General features: G+C 50.3%; 1 protein-coding gene across 7 annotated transcripts in view; it reads right to left on the reverse strand.

Moving 5' to 3' along the window:
• The window catches only part of TNS1 (tensin 1), a 192,710-nt gene that overhangs the window by 154,524 nt on the left and 11,928 nt on the right, over positions 1-26,258 (reverse strand). For all 7 annotated transcript variants that reach the window (XM_027050960.2, XM_027050969.2, XM_027050936.2 and 4 more), the window contains exons 2-3: positions 25,919-26,033; positions 14,642-14,679 (exon numbers count right to left, since the gene is read on the reverse strand). In XM_027050960.2, coding sequence (XP_026906761.2) covers positions 14,642-14,679; positions 25,919-26,033 — 153 coding nt within the window. The remainder of the gene's footprint in view (positions 1-14,641; positions 14,680-25,918; positions 26,034-26,258) is intronic.

Here is a 26,258-nt window from a genome sequence, read left to right on the forward strand (position 1 = left end):
AGGGGGTTAATCTGTGACTCACTCTGTGCTTTCTTGTGCCTCAGGATATATATACCCCCCTTTTCCTAATGGCCCCCTGCTAACATCCCACCCTGCTTGCTGGCTCCAGGGGACAAATGACCAAGTCACTCATGTCACTCATCAGCCAGAGCGCAGAACTCTCAGAGAGAGGGAGCGGGGCCTCACAGCTCCTGGGCAGAGCAAAAAGCAGGGTGCAGGACAGGGGGTCAGCAGGTAGCCTCAGGCAGAGGAACCAACGTGGGGGCAGGATAACAGAGTGTGGGTCACTGTCATTCTTCTGGAGTTGGTGGGGCCTGATGGCTGGTGGATTTCTGGGGCACTTAGATGTTTGTTATCCTTGGGTCTCAGAATAATAGAATGACTAAGAGTTATCATCTATCGATAAAGAGCCTATCACATGCCAGGATTTTACCCACACTTTCTCTGATCCTTACAGCGACCTTGCAAGGTTGACTGGTATCGATGTCGCCATTTTTATACTGGTGAGGAAATCAGATTTCGGAGGTTATGTGACTTGTCAGACATAACACAGTTCATGTAAGTGGCAGAGTCAAGATCCACCTGGGCCCAAGGCCAGAGCAGCTCCAACTCCACCGGGACCCCTCTCAGGCCATGTGGGCTCCGGAAGCTGTTCTAGGTCAACGGCTTGGGAGGCTCAGAAGGCTAAGACAGTCTTGGCCCCTAGAAAGAGCAATGCAGGAGAGAATACCGGGTTCTCCAGAGGCAACTCAGGATGCCAGGAGGCAGGAGCTGTAGTTCCTAGCTACCGGGCTCACCATGCCCCAGGAGCGGGGAGCCCAGCCCTTCCTCACCCTCTGTGCTTAGCCAGCTCCAGGAAAGACTGCTAACTCCCAAGCTAAAAACTGGAAGGAGTAGGGGAGGCTAGTGTGGGCTAGGGGTCCAGGAGTCACCCCGTTCTCTCCCACACCACTGACAAGCCTCCTAATCTTCACAGGGCCCTCTGCCCTCTGCCCTCACACCACGGACCCCAGCCCTCACCAGATCCCTCATGCTTGCTCGTAGTGGGAAGCTGCTGGCCTCTGTTCCCTCCCACATACCTCACCACGTGTCCTGTTTCAACAAGACCCCCAGGATTTCCCTCTCCTTTCTCCCTCTCTGGCTCCAATTTGCCCTCTCTCCCTGCTCTGGGCTCCCACCCTCCCCCTTTCTCACTCCTCTGTTCTCTCAGAGGCAGCAACCCCCTGTGTGATGTTTACACAGCCTCAGAGTCAGAAACGCTGAAACCCATGAGACCTTTTGGGAGCCACATTCCAGGAAAATGAGAAGCCAGTCACAGCTCAGTGTCACTTTCTGCCCCCCCACCCCCTCGCCTCGCCCCCTCCCTGCCGGTGTACGTGCGTGTATGTGTGTGTGCACTAACTGCTTATGACACACTCCAAGCTAACTTATTAACTCCTGAAGGTCCTATACTCTATTACCTCAGCAAGAACTTTAGGAAGATGAAGTAGGGGTGCGTGGGTTGTTACAACTTCTTGCAAATTTTTATAAAGCAGAGAGAAAACAGCTTCCCGCCCAAGACCTACCTTGGCCTTGACTGGCACCCCAGGAGAAACAGAAGCCAGGAGAACACAGAGCCCAGAGGAACCAGTGGCTTGCTCCTAGAGGGCCTGCCCCCAGGAAAGTTGAGGAGGAGTTTCCAGGGGCAAACATGGGTTACTCAGGTGCTGTCAGGGAACCCCAGCATCAGAATTGTTAGGAATGGTAGACAATAAAGCACATCCCTGGACCCAAGCCCAGTCTCACTGAATCAAAGCTGAGGGTGGCAGGAATACGCTTAACAGGCTCCCCAGATGATGCTGAGTTCCACTGACAGGTGATGTGAGGGAACCGTGACCCATGGCTCTTCCCCTTAGAAATCAGAAAACAAACCTCGGCAGCAGAGAGGAGAGGCTGAGAGCAGAACAGGGGAGGTCCCCTGCTGCAGTGAAAAGTGATCAGGCTTTGGAGCCCCAGGTCCACTGCCTGCCAGCTTCATGACTGGCACAAAGTATTTCACCTCAGTGTTCTCATTTGAGAGTGGAGCCAATTGCACTTGCTTTATGTGTGTTTTTTCAGGGATTAAATGAGTTGAGGGTCAAGTAGCCACCCTGCAGAGGACACTCAATAAACAGTGGCTTTAACCAAAGTGATTGCAACAAAAAATCCTGTAAGAGTAAGAGAAAAAGCAGATTCTTTGAAAAAGCCAACAGAGTTGGCAAAACATCCAGGTAGACTGACCAAGAAAAAAAGAGAGAAAACTCAAATTACTAGAATCAGAAATGGAACAGGAGTTTGGGGCGCCTGGGTGGCTCAGTCGGTTAAGTGTCTGACTTTGGCTCAGGTCATGATCTCACGGTTCGTGAGTTCGAGCCTCACGTCAGGCTCTGTGTGGAAAGCTCAGAGCCTGGAAACTGCTTCAGGTTCTGTGTTTCCCTCTCTCTCTCTGTCCCAAACCCCACTTGCACGCGGTCTCTCTCTCTCTCAAAAATGAGTAAATGCTTAAAAATTAAAAAAAAAAGAAAAGAAAGAAATGGAACAGGAGACATTCCTGCTGACCTCACAGAAATAAAAAGAATCATGAAGGAAGACTATAAACAACCGTATGCCAATAGATTAGATAGCCAAGAGGAAATGGACAAAATCCTTAAAAAAAAAAAAAACAAAAACAAAACAAAACAGGGGCACCTGGATGGCTCAGTCAGTTGAGCATCTGACTTCGGCCCAAGTCATGATCTCGGCAGTTCGTGAGTTTGAGCCCACATTGGGCTCTGTGCTGACAGCTCAGGGCCTGGACCTCAGCTTTGGATTCTGTGTCTCCCTCTCTCTGCCCCTCCCCCACTTGTGCTCTGTCTCTCTCTGTCTCTCAAAAATAAATAAATGTAAAAAAAAAATTTTTTTAAACAAAACTTCCAAAACTGACTCAAGAGGAAACAGACAACCCAAGTCGAAGAGCTCAAAGTTGCAATCAAAAAACTATGCACAAGGGAAAACCCAGACCCAAAGTGCTTCACATGTGAATTCTACCAAACATTTAAAGAAGAACCAATACCAATTCTTCACAAACTCTTTAAAAAATTGGAAGAAGAACAAACACTTCCCAACTCATTGTATGAGATCCTTATTACCTTGATACCAAAACCAGACAAAGACATTACAAGAGAAAAAAAAAAAAACTAAAGACCAATATCTCTTATGAATAGAGATGCAAAAGCCTTTGACAAAATACTAAAAAATAAAGCCAGCTACATGCACTAATAATTATGCACCATGACCAAATGGGATTCTCCCCAGGAATGCAAGCCTGTTTTCACACCTGAAAATCAATTAATTTAATCCATTCTATAATACAATCCATATCAAAGAACAAAAATACAAAAACCACATAATCATCTCTATAGATGCAGGAAAAGATTTGACAAACTCCAGCCATATCTCATGATTTAAAAAACACTCAACAAATTAGAAATAAAAGAAAATGCCCCTGACAAAGAGTATCACCAAAAAACCCCACAGCTAACATCATGCTTAGTGGTAAAAGACTGAATGCCTCCCCTAAGGTCAAGAACAAGATTAGGATTTCTGCTCTGGCTACTTCAAGTCAACATTATACTGGAGGTTCTGGCCAGGACAATTTGGGGGGAGGGGGATAAAAAAAACACTCAGGTTGGAGAGGAAGAAGTGAAACTATATTCACAGGTTATATGATTTTGTATAGAAAATCCTAAAGAATCCCTTAAAAAACTATTAGAACTAATGAGTTCATCGTGTTGCAGGATAAATCTCCAATATACAAAAATAATTGCATTTCTATACACTGGCAATGAATAATCTAAAAATGAAGTTAAGAAAACAATTTCATTTAAAGAAATCCATTTCTTCCATAGAAAAGATTAAAATACTTAGGAATAAATTTTACAAAACATACTCAGAAAACTACAAAACCATGTTGAAAGAAATTAAAGAAGATCTAAATAAACAGAAAGACATTCCATGCTCATGGATCAGAAGACTCAATATCATTAAGATAGTAATACTCCCCAAATCAATCTATAAATTCAATGCAATCCCTATTAGAATCCCAGCAGATTGCTTTTTAGAAATTGATAGACTGATCCTAAAACCCAGGGACCCAGAATAGCCAAAGTAATCTTGAAAAAGAACAACACAGAAGACTCACACTTCCCAATTTTAATATTTACAACACAAAGCAACAGTAATCAGAATAGTGTGGTACTAGCATAAAGACAGTCGTATGTATCAGTGAAACAGAATTAAGAATCCAGAAATAAACCCACACATCTATGGTCAAGTGAGTTTTGACAGAGTTGCCAAGATCATTCAGTGGGGAAAGAACAGTCTTTCCAACAAATGCTTCTGGGACAATTGGATAGCCACATGCAAAGGGATGTAGTTGAACCCTTACCTCATACCCAATATAGAAATTAACTCAACATGGATGAAAGACCTACCTGAAAGAGCCAATGCTATTAGACTCTTAGACGAAACATAGGGGCAAATCTTTATGACCTTGGATTCGGCAATGAATTATTAGGTACGACACAAAAGCAAAAGTCATAAAAGAAAAAAGAAATAAATTAGACTGTATCAAAATTTTACAATTTTGTGAAAAATGAAAGGACAACCCACAGAATGGGAAAAATATCTCAAATCATATCTGATAAGGGACTTGTATCAAGAACCTATAAACAACACTTACAACTCAATAATAAAGACAGATAACCCAATTTTTAAATGGTCAAAGAATCTGAACAGACATTTCTCCAAAGATGATAAAGCAAATGACCAATAAGTACATGAAAAGATGCTCAACATCACTAGTCATCAGGGAAATCAAATCAAAACCACAATGAGATGTCACTTCATATCCACTAGGCTGGCTATAATCAAAAAGTCAGATAAGCAGTGACAAGGACATGGAGAAATCATAACCTTCATACATTACTGGTGAGAATGTAAAAGGTATAGCAATGTTACAGGTTGAATTGTGTCCCTCTAAAAAGATATGCTGAGGTCCGAATCCCCAATACTTGAGAATGGGGACCTTATTTGGAAGTAGGTTCTTTATAGAGATAATCAAGTTAGGATGAGGTTATTGTTATAGGTCTTAAACTAACATGACTGGTGTCTTTATAAAAATTTGGACACAGAGGGAAGATAATGTGGAGACATACAGGGAAAATACCACATGAAGACAGGATTGGAGTGATGGATCTATAAGACAAGAAATGCCAGAGATTGCCAGCAAACCACCAGAAGCTGGGAAGAGGAAAAGGATTTCCTCTACAGCTTTCAGAGGAACATGGCCCCGTCAACACCTTGACTTTGGACTTCCAGCCCCTAGAACCGTGAGACAATAAATCTCTGTTGTTTTAGGTCACAGGTTTTGGTACTTTGGTATAGCAGATCTCGAAAACTAATATAAGCTACTTTGAAAAACAGCCTAGCAGTTCCTCAAAAAGTTAAACAGGGTTACCATATGACCCTGCAATTCCACTCCTAGGCATATACAGTTGACCTTTGAACGAGGGGGTTAGAGGCACCAACAGCCGGCGCATGAAAATCCCCATATAACTTTTGATTCCAAAAGAACTTAACTACGAATAACCTACTGTTGACTAGAAGCCTTACCAATAACATAGTCAACTAACACGTTTTTTACTCAAAATTAGCACACATTTTATAGCATATGTATTATATACTGTAGTCTTACAATAAAGTAAGCTAGAGGAAAGAAAATGTTGATTAAAAAATCATAAGGAGAAGAAAATACATTTACAGTACTGTACTATAAAAATCTACAAGTGGACCCGTGCAGTTCAAACCTGTGCTGTTCAAGGGCCAACCGTATACCCATGAGAAATGAAAACATACGGTCACAAAAAGACTTGTACGTGAATATTCATGACAGCATTATTCATAATAATCAAAAGGTGGAAACAACCCAAATATCCATCAACTGATGAACGGATAACCTCACATAATGGAATGTTATTCAGCCATAGAAAGGATGTGCCTTGAAAACATTATGTGAAACGAAAAAAGCCAATCATTAAATGAACACCATACATTCTATTATTCCATTCGTATGAAATCTCCAGAACAGGGAAATATGTAGAGACAGAAAGTAGATCAGTGGTTGCTAAGGGCTGGGGCAGGGGTGGGGGGAAAGGATAGAGAGACTGAGAAGTGACAGCTATAATGTACAGGTTTCTTTTCAAGGGGACAAAAAGGTTCTGATGTTGATGGTCACAGAACACTGAATATGCAAAAAACAAAAAACTTAACTATCACTTTAAATGAGTGAATTGTATGGTATGTGGATTATACCTCAATATACTTGTTACCAAAGAGAGAGAGAGAGAGAGTGGCCAAGAGGGAAAGGATGGAGAGGTCTCCAGAAGCTGCAGACCACTGGTTTTCAAATCTGGTCGCAAAGAGGACTCGCCTGGCAGGCTTTTACTTAAATCAACTTTATTGAGACAGAACTTACATACAATAAACACATCCCTTTTAAGCATATAGTCCAATGAGTTTGACAGATGGATACATGTGCATAACTACCACCACAACAAAGATAAAGAACATTTCTATCACCCAAAAAAAGTTCCCTCACACCCTTTTGCAGTCAGTCTTCCTACCACCCCCGGGGCCAGAAAACTACTAATCTGCTTTGTGCCACGACAGCTTCATACTTTCCAGAATTTCATAAAAATGGAATCAGCCAGTGTGTACTTTTGTGTCTGGCTTCTTTCACTCAACAGTGTTTTTGACAGTCACCTCCAGTGCTATGCGGAACAACGGTTCACTCCTTTTCGTTGCTAAGTAGTATTCCACTGGGCCATTATATCACAATTTCTGCATTCACCTGTTATTGAATATTGGGGTTTTCCCAGGTAGGGGCTACTGTGAATAAAGCTGCTATGGATATGCACGCATTTTCGTGGACATGTTTCCATTTCTCTTGGGTAAATACCTTGGAGTGGAATTGCTGTGTCAGGGAGCAACCGTGTATGTAACTTAATAAGGAACAGTCTGTTTTCCAAAATGGTTGTACCATTTTACACTCCCACTGCTAGTTGCCACTGGTAAAAATCCCAATGCCTGGGTCATGCCGCAAACCAATTAAATCAGATTCTCTGGGGAGAAGGACCCAGGCATCATTATTGCCCCTAGGTGATTCTAATGCACAGACAAGGTCTTGAAAGCCAGTGCTACAATCTCAGGTGCCTTGGGGCAAGCAAACAAGCAAAAGACACATTATATTCACCTGCACCATTTCCTGATGCCTCCTTGATAACGGAAAGAAGAGAAGAAAACATAGGCAAGCATCTAGTCTCGAGTCAGCTATGTTGGTCTTCCAGATTCTCCCCACCTTTCATGAGTTAGGAGAAGGCGGAAGGAATGTAAAATAATAAATATTGGGGCACCTGCGTGGCTCAGTCGGTTAAGCACCTGACTTCAGCTCAGGTCATGATCTCATGGTTCGTGAGTTCAAGCCCTACGTCAGGCTCTGTGCTGACGGCTCAGAGTCTGGAGCCTGCTTTGGATTCTGTGTCTTCCTCTCTCTATGCCCCTCCCCAGCTTACATTCTGTCTGTCTGTCCCTCTCTCCCTCTCAAAAGTAAATAAAACATTAAACATAATAATAATAATAAATATTAGCAACTTTTTGACCACTTGATTTTGAGCTTGGCATTACAGTTGGGTCATCACTCTCAGTGCTCACAAGAGTCCTACAGGATAGGCCCTACTATAATCCCCATGATACAGATGAGCAAATGGAGCTCAGAGAGGTAAAGCAACTTGCCCAAGGTCACGCAACCAATTATCCATGCAGTCAGGATTTAAACTCAATATTCCGCCTCCAGGGCCAGAGAAGACTCAATGGGTCCCAAGGCATGAAACACACCCACCCCCCACAACCCTCAGTCCAACTATACCCGGGACAGCAGGAGAATTCTCCAAGCCTCCAACACAATTGTGAAGGAAAGCCGCAGGTGTGTTTATGAGAGAGTGGTAAAGGTGGTGTATAATATGACTGAAAGGTGGGGGTTAATTATGGGATTTCCTTTCCTTTCAAGCTTAAAGGACGGGATTTAAACCCCTTTGGGACAGGGGAGGAGACCAAGTCATTGCTGGTGCTCGGGACAGGGAAGAGCCAGGGTCTGGGAAGAGGGAAGGAGAGAGATAAAGAAGCAGAAGGTGAGTGGGAGCTGCCCGGAGCCTGAGGAGTGGGCACTTTGCCTGCCCGGCTGCCTGGTCCTTTCATTTAACTCTTCTCTGACCTGGGAACGGGTGAGGAGCACTTTGCTGGAAGGAGCCGCTCTCTTCAGCGGGGACGGCTATTTCAAAACAAGGAGCAAATCAGGAGTGAGAAAAGCATTTCTCAAAAATGTATCTGGGGATTAGGGAAACCGTGTGGGCTATGCAGGTACTCTGTATTATCATGGCAACTATTCCGTAAATCTAAAACAACTCTAAAATTACAAGTTGCCTTTAAAGTGATAGATAAATGGGGCGCCTGGGTGGCTCAGTCAGTTGAGTGTCTGACTTCAGCTCAGGTGGTGATCTCAATAGTTCATGAGTACGAGCCCACATCAGGCTTTCTGCTGTCAGCACAGAGCCTGCTTCGGATCTTCTGTCTCCCTCTCTCTCTGCCCCTCCCCTGCTTGTGCTGGTGCTCCTTCTCTCTCTCTCTCTCTCTCTCTCTCTCTCTCTCTCTCTCTCTCTCTCTCTCAAAAATAAACATTAAAAATTGTTTCAATAAATAAAATAATAGATAAACAGATGATACACAGCTAGCTACATAAAATGTACCTGGAGGTTGTGGCATCATAGAGCAGGGGAGCAAGAAGAAACACAAAGCAGAAGAAAATCTGCCGTGTATATATACACTGTGCGTGTACTGAAATAAAAGTGGGAGACAAATCCTGGGCCATCCATTTTAATCCCTAACAGGAAAGAAAAAACTGGGGACAAACAAGGGCCCCATGAGACACAGGGGTAGGGACTAAGGGAGGCTTAGGACCACTTCTTTCAAGAGATTCAGAGCCGGGAGCTGGAGGGTGGTGTTTGCATGCACTATGGGGTGTCTCCAGTGCCCAAGCCAGCCTGCTCTCTGTCTCTGTCTCTCTCTCTCTCTCTCTCTCATTCTCTTCCCTTCTCACCTGCTTCCCACCCATGGGTCCAAGAGCAGGGCCAGAATCATGTAGAAGACCACTGGCCCTTAGCCAAGATGGTTACCCTCCCCAGGCCTCAATTTTGGATCTATAAAATAGGACTACCATGAGTCCAGCCCACATCACAGAACCGAGAAGATGAGTGGAAACGTTTTGTGTGTTGCAAAGATCTGTGTAAATCCAGATGATTCAATGTTCATAGCACGTCTGTTCATAATAGCCCCAAACTGGAAATCACCCAACTGGCAATCAACAGTGGCATGGATAAACAGGTTGTGGTTTATTCATATGCTGGAATACAACACAGCAATCAAAAAGAATGAACCGCTACAGTGTGCACGCACACAGATGAGCCTCCCAGACCTAATGGTGAGTGAAATAAGTCAGGAGCAAGAGTCAACACACTGTAGGAGTCAATTCGTATGCAGTTCAAACAGAGGCCAGTAATCTGGGACGGTACAAGTAAGACTAGAAATTACCTTTGGGGGATACTGACTTGGAGGGGCGCATAAGGGCACTTCTGGGTGCTGGAAATGTTCTGGATCTTGATCTGGTTCATATATAGGTACAGACTTATCAATGTATACTTGATGGTACATAACTTATACCTCAGCTAGAAAATGTAAATGACTAAAATTACTATGTGGAGTCAGTCTCTGTTGGAAGGTAAGAGGGCTTTTGGAGGGAAATTATGAACCCATTTGCTACTCCTTCTTTCCTGCTCTCACACCCTCCCCTCACCACCCCCCTCCACAGCCTCTCTCTAAATGGGAACTTCTTGTCCCTCAACATTCCTTGATTCTATTCCTTTACTCCTTCGTTGGAACCCCTACCTCTAGAATAGTGGGGTCAGGCACTATTCTAGAAACTTGAGGGTGCAACCTAACTCTCAGCCCTCCTTTGTGCAGTAAACAGGTATTTAACATATACTTTGAGGCCCCTCCTCTACCAGCACTAAGCATTTTCTCTCAAGCAGGTCCAAGTGGTAAAGAGCTGGCAAAGAATATCTGGAATAGATAACCCTTCTCCGCCTGTGGTTCAAGAAAGGAGAAAGCTGTCTACTAGGTGCTGGTATCCATTTATTCCTCTACGACAGAGCCCACATAGCTGGAAGGCAGCAGGGGTAGAGTTGAAACCCAGGTATGTCTGACTCCTACATCTCTGCCCTTCCCAACGCTCTCACAGCCCCCCAGGAGCCAGATCCACCGTGCCTTCTCTCTGGGCATCTGTATGGTCAGCCTCCAAGGTGGCCCCCACTGATTCTTGCCTCCAAGTATTCGTGTCTTTATATCGCCCCCCCCCCACAATGAAGATGACCTATGCAACCAATAGGATATTGTACAAATAACAGTATTTGCCTTCCAAGGCTAGGATATAAAAGACATTGTGACTTCCACCTTGCTCTGCCTTGAATTACCCACTTTGTGGAAGCCAGCCGCCATGTTGTAAGGACACTCAAGCAGCCTAGGGAGAGTGCCATGTGGTGAGAAATTGAGGCCTCCTGCCGACAGCCAGCCCCAAATTGCCAGCCACATGAATGAACCACCTTGGAAGCAGCTCCTCTAGCCTCAGTCGGACTTTCAGATAACTGCAGCCCTAGCTGACATCTTGACTGCCACCCCATGAGAGACTCCAGGCCAGAATCAGCCAGCCAAGCCACTCCAAACTTTCTGACCCATGGAAGCTGTATGAGATAATAAATGTTTGTTGCTGCTTTAAGCTACTAGATTTGGGGGTTGTTTGTTATATCATATTGCTTCATATAAATAATATAGCCCCTCTCAGCTCAGAGCCATGGGTTCATGCTGCAGGAACAGTCTGGAAGGTGGCATGTTAAGGGGTCCAGAATGATCCACTCACCAGAGGGGTAGCCAGCATGGGCTGAATTTGAGAGGACAGGAGAGGACACACATCAACAAGAAATCCCCAGCATGTGCAAGAAGGACTGTGAAATAAGAAATCAGGCAAAGCAGAAATCCTGGCACCTTCCTACCTAGAAATTTCTTACACACTCCATCTATCTCAGTAAATGGAACCACGTGGCCAGTTACTCTGGCCAAAAACCTGGGAGTCATCCTTGAGCCCATTCTCTCTCACATACCCAACATCTCATCCATCAGCCAAGCTCTGGGCTCTACCCCAGAATGTATCCCAGACCTGGCCCCTTCTCACTGCTTTTCCTGCAAGCACCACGGCCTAAACCACCAGCCCCCTTCACCTGGCCAACATCAGCAGCCTGTTGACCCCTCTCCCTACCCTACTCTTGTGCCTGTTCAAGGCCAGAGGAGTCTTCTCAGAATAGAGATCAGATCATGTGGCATGTGCTCAGAACACTCCAGGGCTACTATTCTCCAGCAAGACATGGCCTCCTTTCAAGCATAATAAGCTCATCTCACCTCAGGGCCTTTGCACTTGCTCGTTCAATCTTCCAGATCATCATGTAACATCATCATTTGGGTCTCACCTCATGCAATACTTCCTCTGAATTTTCCGGGGCCACACTAACATAATCACTCTCTAACCCACTGCTTTAGCTCATTTCCTTCATAACATGTTTACCTATTTACTGCCTGTCTCCCCCAGAAAAGTGTCAGTCCCGTAAGGGCAAACACCTTATCTATCTTATTCACTTCAAAACCAGTGTCTGTCTCTTGATGTCAGCTCAGGTCATGATCTCACAGTCACGAGATTGAGCCCCACATCAGGCTCCATGCTGTGTGTCAAGCCTGCTTGGGATTGTCTCTCTCTCTGCCCCTCCCCCACTCATAGTTGGTCTGTCTCTCTCTCTCCCCCCCCAAAATAAATAAATAAACATTTAAAAAAAAGTGTCTTAAAATAAATGTGTTTCTTACAAAAAAAAAAAAAACAGCGTCACATGGAAAGAGTTCAATAAACATTTGTTTAATGAATCCTGTCTAGAGGTAAGGGGGTGGATGAAATGACCTCCAAGTTGATCTGGCTGTAAAATCCAGAGGACAGAGCTCTGCTGTGTGCTCTGGGGCTCACATCGCCCTTCCCAGCAGAGGAAAAGGCAGGGCGGTAATAAGAGCTGTGGTTTTAGGGGAAAGACTTGCCAGCTGGGTGGAGCTCACACCACCGGTGGGTCCCATTTCCTACAGAGGAAAATCCTCCAAAAAGCTCCTTCTGTCTGCCTGGCCACTGCCTTGCCGGGCCACCTCTACCCTCTCAGTTGTCGTCCTTGGCTGGGCAGAGCAGGACTGCCGCAGCCTGGTGGATTGTGAGCTTCCAATATTTTCAAGAATTACCAGGCAGGCTACACCCCCCCAGAAGTCATCTTTGGCATCCCTCTGTCACCCCCCAGGAGGCTGCTGTACAATAGGGAACCCTCTTCTGTCACACCTCCGGACCTCTTTCAGCCCCTGTTCACCCAGACTCAGACCCTTCATTGCCAGTATGTTCATCCCCTTATCCTAGTTGAAGGAATCCGCTGCCCTAAGAGATGGAAAGCAAAGACGGAGGGGCAGGTAAGGATTAAGGAACGTCAGCAAGATCGGATATTTAGAAGGAAGCACAAAGGTCCAGGGACAAAGATGGGTGACGAGTTACACTGTGAGACCTTGGCAAAGTCATCCAACCTCTGGATGCCTCAGTTTGCTTATTTGTAAAACAAGGAGATCTTTCAGCCTGCTTTATGCGGTGATGGAATTAAAAGAATAAAATCAGACAATGCACTGAAGTGCTTTCTAAAGCCTGAAGCACTGTACAAACATCCATTGTTATTAAGAGAAGCAGGTGCAGAAAGCAGGAGAGAAAGGGAGTAGACCGGGAGGAGGGAGGAAACAAAGGTTCTGGAGTTAAGGGTGGAAAAGCTCTGCTCTGGACGAAGAGAACAAGGAGGGAGGTGGAGGGAGGAGCAGAAACCCATTGCCCCCACCTGAAGAAGGCAAGGCTGGGAGAGTCAGAAAAGCAGAAGGCACCTGGAGGGGCAGGACCATCCACCTGTGCCCATTGCGAGCCGGGCCGTTGGCACCTCTGCTACGAGGGCACTCCCCCTCCCCCACCCCCACCCCCGGAGTTCACACACAGATGGGGAGATGCCCCCAGCAAGGCCACGTACCCTGCTTGAGCAAGGTCACTCCGGAAGAAGTGGATTCCCTTGCAGACCTGCCTGCTCCAGGGGCACCCTTCCCCAAAACAACAGTTGGCTCTTGGAGCTACCAACTGATAATAATCAACTACTCTGCTCTTGAGCACCTGCCTTATGTCAGGCACTGGACTGCGCACTTCACACGCATTATCCCATTTTATCCTCATAATAACCTTTTCTTACCCCATACCCTTGAGAATAAAACAGAGGCTCCGGGAGGTTAGATGCCTTGCCCAAGGTCACTCAGTAAATAAAGAAGCAGAGCATGAGATGTACTGGATCCTGGGCCTCAACTGCCCAGTACTTCTTTTTGAGACATCCTCCCTCCTGCTTCCATTCAAGGAACTCCTTCCTGAAAGATCAGGTGTGAACAGCAAAGGTGGGGTGAGAGGGCAGGGAGGATGTAAGTAATGATGGGGGACAATGCAGAGACGGGCTGTGTAACAGGTAAGGCAGGGCATTTCCACCTCCAGAGAGCTGAGCCCATCTGACAGAACAGCTGCTCTCCCAAGTAATCCATCATAATCCATTACTCCAAGAAGCCAACTCGTGATCCATCACTCCTCGGTCCAGGCCTGAGAGGATGCAGCAGGGCTCCAGCCAACCTGGCCAACCAGGACCCAGCAGTCCTTCTGACCTTCTTGCCTCAGTTTTCCTCTCCCACCAAGACCAGCCCTGAAACACTGATGGGGAAACTGAGGGCCAAAGTGCCACCTGGCCAATAAAGAGAGTGGGATGGTCTCGCAGGAGATTCCAGGCCCAGGGAAACCCTGACCTCCAACCTCATCCCCACTTCTACCTACCCCGTTTTCCCGCCCTCGGGCTCTTTTGACTGTGGCCCCCATCCCAAGTTTTTCCAGATTGCCCCAATTGGGCCAACCAGGGCTCTGCGCGGCCCATGGGATAACTGAAACGCGACCTCCTCCTCCTCCTCCTCCTCCTCCACTCCCACAATCACACCCCCCCCCCCCAACCAAGGGAAATGCCTTCAGAAGCCCCTACCTCGGAGCTTGGTCCCCGCCAGCCACGTTCAGGAGCTGCGGAGACCCCGCGCCGCCGTGGCCCCCATCCAGAGCCCCCTCCCCCTCCCCCGCCCCCCTCCCCCCAGTCCCGGCCCTCGCCTTCACCTTGACCCGGGCCGTTCCCGGCCCCAAAGCTTAGCATAAACAAAGAGCGGGGCAGGGGACAACCCGCGCACCTCCCCCGGCCCGCCGGCGCCCCCGGCGCCCCCGGTGCCCCCGCTCCCGTCCCAGAACCCGAACCAGTCCCGTCCCCGAGCCCCCCGCAGAGCCAGGCGGCCCGCGGCCCCTTACCTTGGCCTGGCATTTCCGATGACAGGAGAAGCTGCAGACTGCGAGAGGGCGAGACACAGAAAGAAAGTTTAGCCGCGAGGTATGAAATGGAAACTCCGGCGAATCTCCTCCCACCCCCGCCCGCACTCCGCGCTTGGGAGGGAAGGAGGGAAGGAGGGAAGGAGGGAAGGAGGGAAGGAGGGAAGGAGGGAAGGAGGGAAGGAGGGAAGGAGGGACGGAGGGAGGAGGCGGCGGAGGGGGGCCGCTGCCGCAGCTCCCCCGGGCCCGCGGGGTGGGAACGCCGGGGACTGCGGACCCTCCGGCTGGGGAGGCACCGAGCCCCCATCACCAGAGCCCCTGGGGCAGGCCTGCGAAGGTGGGAGAAACAGGAGGAGGGGAGGGGGGGACAGACTCCCCCGCTGGATCCCTGCCAGGGGCAGAGGTGGCCCGGACCCAGGCCCCATGCCAGCCGCGCCAAGGAATAACGGGGGCCTTCTCCCCTTACACACACACACACACATACACACACACACACACACACACACACACACACACACACGTGCCAGGAAGGCAGTCGGCACCCCAGGAACCACAATCGCACTCACTCTCCCCTAGAGAGGGACACACGGACCCGATTTACAGTCCAGGAGAAGACCGGTGCACACACACATTCGCATTTACACCCATACACACATAGACTCACCCATAACCACTTATACCCGTACACTCAGCCAGACGTGCAAACATAACCATATGTACACATATAGCCTCACACACACTCACACTCATGCCCAAGGGAAACCTCTGACTCAGGGACACCAACACACAGCCTGACACGGACGTGTAGACACAGACACACGGACAGATGCTCATACAGGCTCACAAACTTCTTGTCCATCATTTGAAACATACACACACACACACACACACACACACACACACAAAGGACTTAATTCTGCCCTTCCACTACCAGAAGCTGGAATCAAATTTCCTCTGGGGTTCCCTCCGTCTGGAATGTCCCAGCCCTGCCTGCCCCACCCACAGGGCCCTCCACCCTGGGGTTTGCTGGTCCCCTCCCACCAAGTCCCACAGATGGAGTGAGGGGTCTCCTGAGCTGAGCTCCTACACGGACTTGACCTTATTTGCTACCCACGACCTGCTGAGACAGTGGGTTAGCAGCACTGGCTAGAGAACAGGGGTCAGGGAGGCAGGGGAGCTGCTGCAACCCCAAATCCTTGGTAGCCACAGCCAACTGCCCTGACCTCTTGGATCCACAGTTCCTCCAATCCTTTTCTGTCTTTGAGCCAACTTGATTCTCAGCAGAATGCAAAAGGGGAGACTGAGGCACAGAGGAAGGCCCAGAGTTGCCAAAAGAGGCTCTGGGGCTCTCCATACCAAGGCTTCTGATTGGTCTGTGGGAGTGGAAGTCCAGAGGCACAATGGGTGGAGCCTAGGATTCAACCTTGGCTATTGGCCCTCCTCGCCTGGGACCTTGTTCTCCCAGAACCTAGTCCTGGCCCCAGCTCAGGCGTGTGACTCAGCTGCTGCTGAACAAGGCTTTCCTGACCCCACCAGCCACCCAGCTCAGCTCAGGGACTTTTCCGCCCCTGGCCACACCAAGACGTATCCACCCCTGGCCACCCAAAACAAGTCATGCCCATCTGCTAGCCTTTCTGCTTCTCTGTCTCCCCACTCTCACTACCCCAGCGTGGCAACTCCCCTTCAGACTCCCCAGCCCCACCCCCACGCCTTCTTTTCTGGCCTCAGAATATGGAATTGAGAAAGCCTCAGGCTGAGTGTGGCCTGAGCTCTGAAGGCCTTTCCAGCCAGACCGGCCCCCCACTGGGCCACTACCTCCAGCCTGAAGGAGCTTTTCCCTTACTCTGCTAATCAAATCCCAGGCCTTCAGGAAAAAGTCCTAGGCCCCTCATCTGGAGGCCTTCCTCACTGTTCCCTACCTCCTTGCAGGTATCACCAGAGAGAGCATGTTTCCCATCACCTCCTTGGTTCCTACAGCTGTGGGCTCCTTCAAAGAAAGGATCTCTCTCTCTCTCTTTCTCCCTCCCTCCCTCTCTCTCTCTTTCTCTCTCTCTCTCTCTCTCACACACACACACACACACACACACACACACACACACACACTACACAGTGCCTGGTATACAGTAGAGGTTTAACAAATGATTGATGAGTTGGACCTGACTGAAGATCTCCCCTGGAATCTATGTACACCCCCATTTAATCATTCCCACCCCACTCTCAGCCTTTCCCTGAGCCATACTCTGCCCCCAATATTTAACTATCCGTTAAAATGGATCCCTAAGTTATCCAATCTGGGCCTCCTGATCCCAGTCTAGATACCAACAGCCAGGATTCCATCTTCCTCCAGTATCATACTGCATACCTGACAGTTCACAGAATGCACCAAACTCTTGCCTGCCTCAGGGCCTTTGCACTTGCTGTTCTGGCTGCCTGGAACACTCTCCCTCACCCCAGCCGTCTATTGTTCCCCAAGCCAAATCCTTCTCCTACTTCTAGAATCCACCGCAAGCCATCTATCTCCCCAAAGAGGCTTTTCCTGACCACCCAAATTACATTACGTACTTCCAATATTCTTTCTCAGTGGTACCCTGATAATTTCCTTCTTAATACAGTTCACAGTCTGAAGTCAACGTGGGCAATTCCTGCTCATTTATGAATAGTGCCTCTCCCTACACTAGACTCACCAGGACAAGGAGCATGCCTGTCTCATTCGCACCATATCCCCAGTAGCTAGAACGGTATCTGCTCCAGCCCACAACAGCAAACAGCAGCTTTGTGCAAATTAGAAAAAGGCTTACCCTCTGAGCAAACCAACCCCTTGGACACACAGCTGAGTAGAGTATCTTTGTGGCAAGGAGGTGCCTTCTCTCCAGGCAGACCCCACTCTGTACCTGAGTGTGTGGTTTGGAGAGCAAAGAGTGGCTGCTTCCAGGGCTCCCTCGGGTAGGCGCCCTTGGCAGTGAACAGCCTGCATGACCATACAGGGCAGCCCTGCCTATCACACAGTGGGCAGACACTCCACAAATGCCCTTGAATGGAGGGCAGATGGAGAAATCATCGGGCAACTGCAGTACGATGTTCTGAGGGCTCCCTGCGTGCTGGAATGCAGAGAACTTACCCTTGAAAGCTCTACAGTGGGGAGCAAGGGAAGACCTCCCCCAACCCCCCAGAGCCCAGAAGACAAAAGCTCTGCAAACTCAACTCAAGTGGCAGGTTCCAAGCAGCTCTGCTGAGAGCTTTTGACACCTTAGGAGCACCTGCCCACCACTCCCCAAGGAGGCCCTCTTGCCCTGAGTGCCCTCCAGGGACTGTGCGCTCACAATCTTAGTCACCCCTTCTCAGCAACCCCCCACACACCCGGGGCAGTATTTCCTCCTCTGACTTGCACATCCCCTCTGCTGTAATTTGAAACTTGAGCGTGACATTCTGCTGGCTTCTCACTTCCCAGATCAATGGCACCTCCCGGAACCCTCTCCCACAACGAACAGGGCTGCTTTATACACCCAAATGAATATCATCGAAAGGCTGCTGTGTGACTTCTGGGGCTCAGTCATCAAAGGCACTGTGGCTTCATCCCTGGTCTCTTGGATCACTTGCTGGGGCAGAAGCGAGTCCCGATGCCACGAGACGCTATAGAGAGGGCCATGCGAGGAACGGCCGCAGCCCCCTGCCACCGGCCTGAGCCCATTTGTCAGGCACAGGCCCGGGCCACCTGGCAACTGGATCCTCCAGGCCCTGTCTGTCAGGCCCTCAGATCACTACTGCCCTGGCCGCAGCTTCATGAGGGACCCAGGGTCCAAACCACCCAGCTAAGTCACACGGGAACCCCTGACCCTCAGAAACTCTGTGACATAATAATTGCATATTTATTGTAAATTGCTAAGTCGGGGGATGATGTGTTAAGTAGCTACAGATAAACAACACAGAAACCAGGGCACAGGATCCCTCAGAAAGCAAGAGGCTAAAGGCTGTTGCTGGGAATTGAGGCCAGAGGCCATCTCCTCAGTCCTGCCTTGCATCCTGGGACAAGCATGCTCCTCCCCGTAACCCCTTCTCCCCTCTCCTTACCCTACAATACGATTAGTCATCCTGTCCCAGAAAGTAACTCCAAAGAGGCTGTTGGATCCCCCTTTTCCTGCCAGCCCCCCACCACTGCACCAGTTCGGGCCAATTATCCTTCCCTGGGCCCCGTCTCCCCCTCCAGCCTTGTCCCCCTTCAATCCACAGAACCACAGACCATTCTCGAGTGCAAACCGATCGCATTTATACTCCTTCTTAGAAACACCTGGTCCAGCACCTCAGCACGCTTATAAGGCCCTGCACAGGCAGGTCTTGTCTTCGCCTCCAGCCACTGTCCCAAAAGAGATCCGTTGCTGCCACAGTGAACTCCCCCAAAGGACATTGAGGCTAGTAGGCCTGAAATGGTGAACTCATATACATCCTCTGAGGCCCAGTTCAAAACGCCCCTCCCTAGATGATCAGGCACTCAAAGGCACCTCCTCCTCTGTGCTCCCAGGCAGGTCCTGTTCAACTTGGCAGCTTGGTATCCTGCCCCTTCTCCTAGCACAGGGTCTGACATACAGATGGGGCTCAATACATGTGGAGTACATTTAAAACTGGAAAAATTCTCCCCAGCCCAAACCACTGGCACTGGGGCTGATGTTCCAGGGCAATGAAACAGACACAAGAGAGGGTAGGTGAGCCCTACTTTTCAGCTCAGCTCCTGCTGGGAAAGGGCAAATAGGGACCGTGGTCAGTGCTTTCCGAGTGTGTCAGTACAAATACTACCTACAATCCAACCTGGTCCAGTTCTCCATCTACCCACTTACCTACCTGGTTGCGTGTAGACTGGCTCTCAGCTCAGATGTAGGTCATGCTCTGTGACCTGGGACAAGTTACTTAACCACTCTGAGCCTTAATTTCCTCATCTATAAAATGGGGGCAATAACCGTATCTACTTTACAGGGTTGTTATGGGAATTAATTGACTCCCTATATGTGGGCGACCCACAGCATAGCAGCTTTTCATCCCTGCTGTTATTATACTGGAGAGCCCCCAACTCCTAGTCAGGAGGCCCGGCTTCCGGTCCCAACGGCCATCATATAGTTGTGTGACGTGAGGCAAGTCATTCCCACTCTCTGGTCCCCACCACGCCCTGCTGACTCACACTCATTTGCCTACATTACCCCTGAAGTTCCCTACATCACTGAGCCCTGGAACAGATGGTCCTCAAGCCCTCTTCCAGCTGTGAGAGTCTGTGTTACCCACTGGTCTCCCCACCAGTCACCACCTGTCTCTTCCTCCCTCCAGTGAACAGCGAAGAAAGCGGGGGAAGCCCAGGTTCCAACCCTGCACACATCCCACACACTGGAGGAAACACCCAGCCTGTGATTGACATGGATGCCCACTCCACACTGTACCACACCTCACTGAGGGTCAAGGGCAGGAATATGCCAACCTTCCCAGCCTGATGTCCTTCCCAGATGCACATCTCAGGATCAACCCCACCTGAGCAAACCGTGGCCCTCCGCAGCTCCCACAGAAGACAGTGGCCTCTGAAGCCAGTGACTCTGCAAGATGAAGCCCCCTGGGGAGGGATCCCATCAAACCAAAGCTCTGTGCAGCCCCAAGAGTCCCATCTCTGACCATGGGTGTCAACAGTGACCCCCACACAGCAGGGCACCTCCCCTGCCTTCCAGGCTCCTGATACACCAGCTGCCTCCTGATACACCAGCCGGTGACCTAAGAGGGAGCTGAGAGCCCCATAGTGTAGAGGGGTCCATAGGTTACCTTCTGGGGTGGAAAAATGCACCCCCAACCCCAACCCTCAGCCAGCTCCCGCCTCACTGGCTCACTGGGCTGCCAGGACTCTGTCCTGAGGTGGCTTCCTGCCTCTCAGGAACACAGGAAGCCAACATTGTTGGGATCTAAATGGCCTTTTCCTCCTGGCCTCGGCTTGGAAAATGAGCACATAGCCTCAGTGTGCACCTGACCCCAGCAATAACCGCCCACACCCCCAATGGGCCTCAGCTTCTTCCCCAGCTGACAGAGTGACCAGCCCAGCCACCCACCTGCCCACCCAACCTAACAGCCCTTCCCTGCTCTGCTGATCTCCATGGCCTTGGGCAGGCCATGGTACTCAAATAGTTGTTCAACATTATTCTAGTTGTTTCTATGAAGGGGTTTTTTTTATTATAAGAGTAACATTTAAATCAGGAGACTTTGAGTAAAGCACATTAACTTCCATAATGTGGGTGGGCCTCATCCAATCAGTTGAGGCCTGAATAAAACAAAGACCTCCCCAAGCAGGAAGAAATTCTGCCAACAGACTAGTTTAGAACTTGAACTGCAATTCCCTGGGTCTCCAGCCTGATGACCTACTCTGCCGATTTTGGACTTGCCAAGTCTCTGTAACTGCATGAGCCAGTTTCTTAAAACAAATTACCTACCTATCTCTATCCATCCATCAACTACCTACCTACCCATCCATCCATCTATACACACATCCTGTTGGTTCTGTTTCTCTGGAGAACCCCAACTAATACAAGGGATGGTCAGAGGTACAGGCGCCATGAGACTTTGAAGTTGAGCAAGAAGAAACGTCTAGATCATCCTGTCCAGTGCTTTTGAAACTTTCATGCACATGGACTCCTATGATATTGGTTACCATCATGCGCATGGACTCCTTTGATATTGGTTACCATTCAGGAATGCTCATTCTGTACCAGGCTCTGTTCTGAGCCCTTTATGTGTACATATTATCTCATTTCATCCCCAAAGTAACTCAAGGAGAGAGGTGTGTGATGTGTGTCATTTGAAAGGAGAGGTAACTGAGGCTCAGAGGGGTTATGCGACCTGCCTAAATTCTCACTTGTAAGCGGTAGAGCTGGGATATGAATTCAGGACACCTGGGCTAAGTACAAAACCACCATCCATTCTGCCTCCTGATACATTTAACTCCCACAACCAGAGGTTTTCTGATTCAAATGGGCAGGGGTTCCAGAGTCTCAGCCCCTCAAGCCTTCCCTTGGATTTCTCCTTTTTCCTACCTTCTCAGGCCCCTAAAGTATCTCCAAAAAAAAAAAATCCAGTTCCTTTGGAGAACAGTTTAGAACCTCTAATCCAGTCCAATCCCTCTTTTAGAGAAAGGGGAAAGTCAGGCCCAGAGAGGTTAAGTGTCTCACCCAAGCTTACACAACCAGACCGGAGCAAGCCACAACAAGAACCCAGGGTCTTTCCACCCTACCAGGCTGCCTCCAATGATTCCAAAGAGGTCCTCAGACACAGGGCAAAAGCTGTCATTGTCAGTGAAATAACAGGGGAGAACGAGCTCCCTGAAACAAGTTTTCCCCAAATCCAACCAGTAAGGGCTTCTGAGTAGGCTTGTCCCACTGAGAGGTGAATTGTCTTCCCCGGGTACATCCCACTCTGGGGAGGCAGCAGGCACCTCCCCTGCCTTCCAGGCTGGTCAGTGGCATTGAGAAGGGAGGTAGTCTAAAACTAGGCCCACATCCAGGCCCAGATGGCAATCCTTGGGCTCTGGAGCCGGCATTTTGGTCTCTCCTCTCAGCTTTCAGGCTAGCAGAAGGCTAGAGCCCTTTAGCAAGGCCCTAGACTCCCTAAAGCACTGCCCCCAAGGACCTGGGGGAAACCCACCGTTTGACCTGAGGAACTCATAAACATCCCTCCAGACCCAGCCTCCTTCTGCCTTCCCTGATGAAGCCTAACAGGAAAATCTCTGCTAAGTCAGAGACAACCTTTCTCATACACCTCTGTGTCAGCTTGGCCGCATGTTCTGTGATTGTCTGATGGCATGTCTGTCTTCCCAGGTCAGGGGCTGGGTCTCGGCACCAGTACCTGGTACAGCGTCCAGCCCAGAGGGCCCTTAGTTCACGACTGCCAGGTGGATGTCCTTGTGTGCACAGGAGGTGAGGTGGCAACCTACACTGGGAGACTTATCTAGCCTTTACAGACTCCAACAGAGGAGTTTTCCAGGCCCTCCCACTGGCCGGGGCTCAGGGAGCATTCTTGGTCCAGCCCCTTCTCTACAGTTGAGGAAACTGAGTCCTGAGTGGTGACGTGATCTATCTGAGGTCATACAGCCTGTGAGTGGCAGGGCCAGACAGAGTGCCTGGACCACTAACAAAGGCCTGGGGCCTCTCCTCCTCCCATTGTCTCATCCATCTGTCTCCCCCACAGGGAGCCTCAGTCCAGAACACTGGTATTCATTTTACAGCCACACACAGAACCTCAGTGTTCCTCGCAGTAACCACCCCCCCTAGAGACGCAGGACAGGGTTTGTTACTAACCCCATGGTACACAGGAGGAAACAGGCTCAGGGAAGGAAAAGACTGGTGACAGTCTCACAGTGACCTCTCTGCCTGTGTATTAGTCATACTTATGCCCAAATGTCCTGCCACCTTCGTTCTTTGCCTGCATCGTCCATCTTTGAGTCTCCCCGTCCAGAACTAGACCCTAGGTTCCCTGACGCCTTTCCCCATCCCCATCATCGACCCCAACCCCTTCAGCCATAGTACATTAAACAGTGAAATGCGGAAGGCAGGAAGCAGAAGACTGGTCCAAGCTATAGAGCAGGTCAGCCAGAGGGAGACAGGACAAATGCCCCCATTTCTCTAGGTCTAGGAAAGTGCCCTCACTTTCCATGCCTGCACTTGGAGTGCCCTCAGCACTGCAAGGAGACTGAATTCAGAGCCTTGATGTCCCATGCACCCCTCCACACTCATCACCCTCAGCCACTAATCCAGAGAATGACCATGTTGTAACCCCAGACTCGAAGACCAAAAAAGGAACCAGAGAGCACCACAAACCCTTCGGTTTGGGCTTGGTGAACAAAACATGACCTGGGTTTTAGTCCACAATCACCCCCTTAGCCGGGGAACAACCTGTACAACCATAGCTGGTGGCCGTGGATGGATGGGTGGGTGGGTGGATAAGGGGGTCTGTCCATCTTGTGCCACCTTCTGGTTCCAAAACACAGAGAGTTGGCCCACTCCTGTATCTCTCACCAGCAAGCCCAGTGGCTCCAACCCCGTCCCCAGGCCTGGTGACCCCAACCCTCTGCTGAGAATGCACATCGTAGTCTCCTGTAGAGCTGGGAGCCTTCAATCCTCCCTTGCTGGGCCCAGCCCCAGCCCTTCCACGGCCCAGTCCTGACACCTGGTGGTGCCTCTGGGCTGCAGTCCTGGCTTTCTTCCCACTTCTCAATAACTCATTCAGAGCTGCCAAACCAGCCTGGCAGCTCACTGGCCACCTGCCCTCCACTCTGGTTCACACCGGCAGGGCCAGGCTCCGAACCAGGTAAAACCCAGGTCTCACCTTGGCGGCCTTCCCTTCCCACAAGTTCACATCCCCTCCTCAACCCAGGCCTTCAAGCCAGGTCAACTGGGGAACTTAGGACTACAGACTATTACAGAATTTTCAGCCAGAGATGTGCCAAGGTCAGACATTGAGTGCCAGACTTCCTTCTACCCCACCCCTGTTCTGCCTCCTATCAGAGGAGTGCTGGCGGTCTGGGGTGAAGGGAAGGCACACCAGGGAAGGAAGGAAGGAACTGGTGGGAGGTGGAGGGAATGGAGGCTCAGGGGCTAACTTCAGCAGGTTCACCCGGCCGGGTCGGGTGGGGGCGGTGACGCAAGCAAAATGGAAAACGCCGCCCCCAGCAATCCCCTCCTGACTCTCCCGGCTCCCACCTTAACCCGACACCTTCCGGCCGGACCTCTTGGGAGGAGGGTGACACCATGCGGCTTACTTTGGTACTGCAAAAGTCCCTGTTGGCCTCCTAAATTCCTTCCGGGCGTCCCAGCTCTTCAGTCAAGGACCATTAACCTCTGCCCTTTGCGCATAGCAGGACGTGCCTAGAATGCCTCCACGTGCACATTCGCACACACTCACACATTCCCATCCACCCACTCCCCCCTCCAACATACTGCTGAAACTCCTTGTCTAGGAGGACTTCCCTCCCCCAGAGGGCACACCCCCGACAACCCCACTCGGACCCAGCCAGCTGTGTGCCTTGGCAAGAGACGTAACCACTCTGAGCCTTGGTTTCCTCATCTGTAAACTGAGGGCGACACTAGCACTTTCCGGAGGCTGCGAGCCCTGCAGGAGATCCATGTGAGTGCTTTCATACTATGTGCTTTCGTGATTGCTCCCTAGGCTCTGATGCCCAGCTTCCCAGCCCCACCGAGACTGGCAGGGAGGGAGGGGAGAGTCCGGGTAGAGCCACGTGAGTGAAGACCCTCGGGGAAGAAGGAGCCCGGCCCCTCTGGCATGTTTGATATACTTGGCGTATTCCAGAACTGAGCGAGGTGCAGCCGGGGTGAGTATGGACTTGGGGGACAGGGCGGATGGGTCAGAGAGCTGGCACGGGGTGGATCCTGCTGGGCCTTGAAGGCACAGGAAGGAGTCAGTGCTTTGTCTTGAGCATAGTGGGGGCTCCCAAACCTTTTCCCAGGGAGCTGACATAACCAGATCTACGTGGAGCCCCTCTCGGAGCTGGTGAGGACGGTGGATTGGAGAGCGCGGGCCAGGAAGCCAAGAGCTGAAGTCAGCCCTCCGGATGACAGGTGCTGCCAGCCTGAATTGGAGAGGCTCAGTGAGTCAAACTACACTGGGGGCCCTGGTGATTGATGGGAGGCGGGGTGGGCAGGAGAAGGAGGCATCTGGTAGGGCCGCTGGGCGGGGGGTGTCAGTCACCGTCACTGAGACTGTGCGTGGGGGCCCCCTGCTGATTTTACTGTGTGATCTGGGGCAAGACACTGACCTCTCTGGCAACAGTCACAGCCAAATCCCAGGCCGTGTCAGAAGCACATGAGAACAGTGATTGAAAAAGCCCAGCAGCCGCCAGGCTCTCCCCCAAGTCGGATTCAGAGCCTCTTGCAGTCCTCCCTAGCTTTGGCGTCTTCCTCAGTGCCGGGCACACATGCACACACCTCCCCCGCACCGTCCACACGCCATCCCCATGCGACACCCCTTCCGCGTGCCTTCTTCATATCATCCACACGCATCCCGGCCATTCGCTCACAAGCCACAGGTCATGCCCGTGCCACCCACACCGGCCAGGTACCATCCACACACACCCACAAGCTTGCCATCTGGTGTGCGTAGCCCCTCTCCCCACAGGAGAACCAGGCACCAGGCTAGGACCCCGAGGACATCTGCCCCGGCCCCAGGCCACCTCGTTCCCATGACAGTGCTCTCCCCACCACCCCCTCCCCCAGAGCCTGGCCAGCTGCTCACCTTTGCAGGTGCAACCCTCCCGGGTGATGGCCTGTCGGCAGATACCACAGGGCTTCACCTTCTTGAAGGTCTTCACCTTGAAGTGGTGAGTCTTGGGGGCCTCCAGATCCTCCGGCTGTGTGGGGGAGAGGCACAGTGATCAGGCCTGGGCAGAAGACCGGGGAAGGAGGCAGAGGGGACTAGGGGACAAGTGGGCAAGGACTGGGGAAAAGGAGAAGTGAGAGCCCCGTCAGGGGTGACAGGGCTGGGCCCATTTCTGGGAGGAGGTGCCCCAGGAAAGAGAAAGCTGAGTGTGACCCAGACTCCCACAATTAGGTGGGTCAGCCTACCGGGACACTGA

Source organism: Acinonyx jubatus, chromosome C1 (genome assembly GCF_027475565.1).
Source record: "Acinonyx jubatus isolate Ajub_Pintada_27869175 chromosome C1, VMU_Ajub_asm_v1.0, whole genome shotgun sequence".
Classification (NCBI taxonomy): Eukaryota; Metazoa; Chordata; class Mammalia; order Carnivora; family Felidae; genus Acinonyx; species Acinonyx jubatus.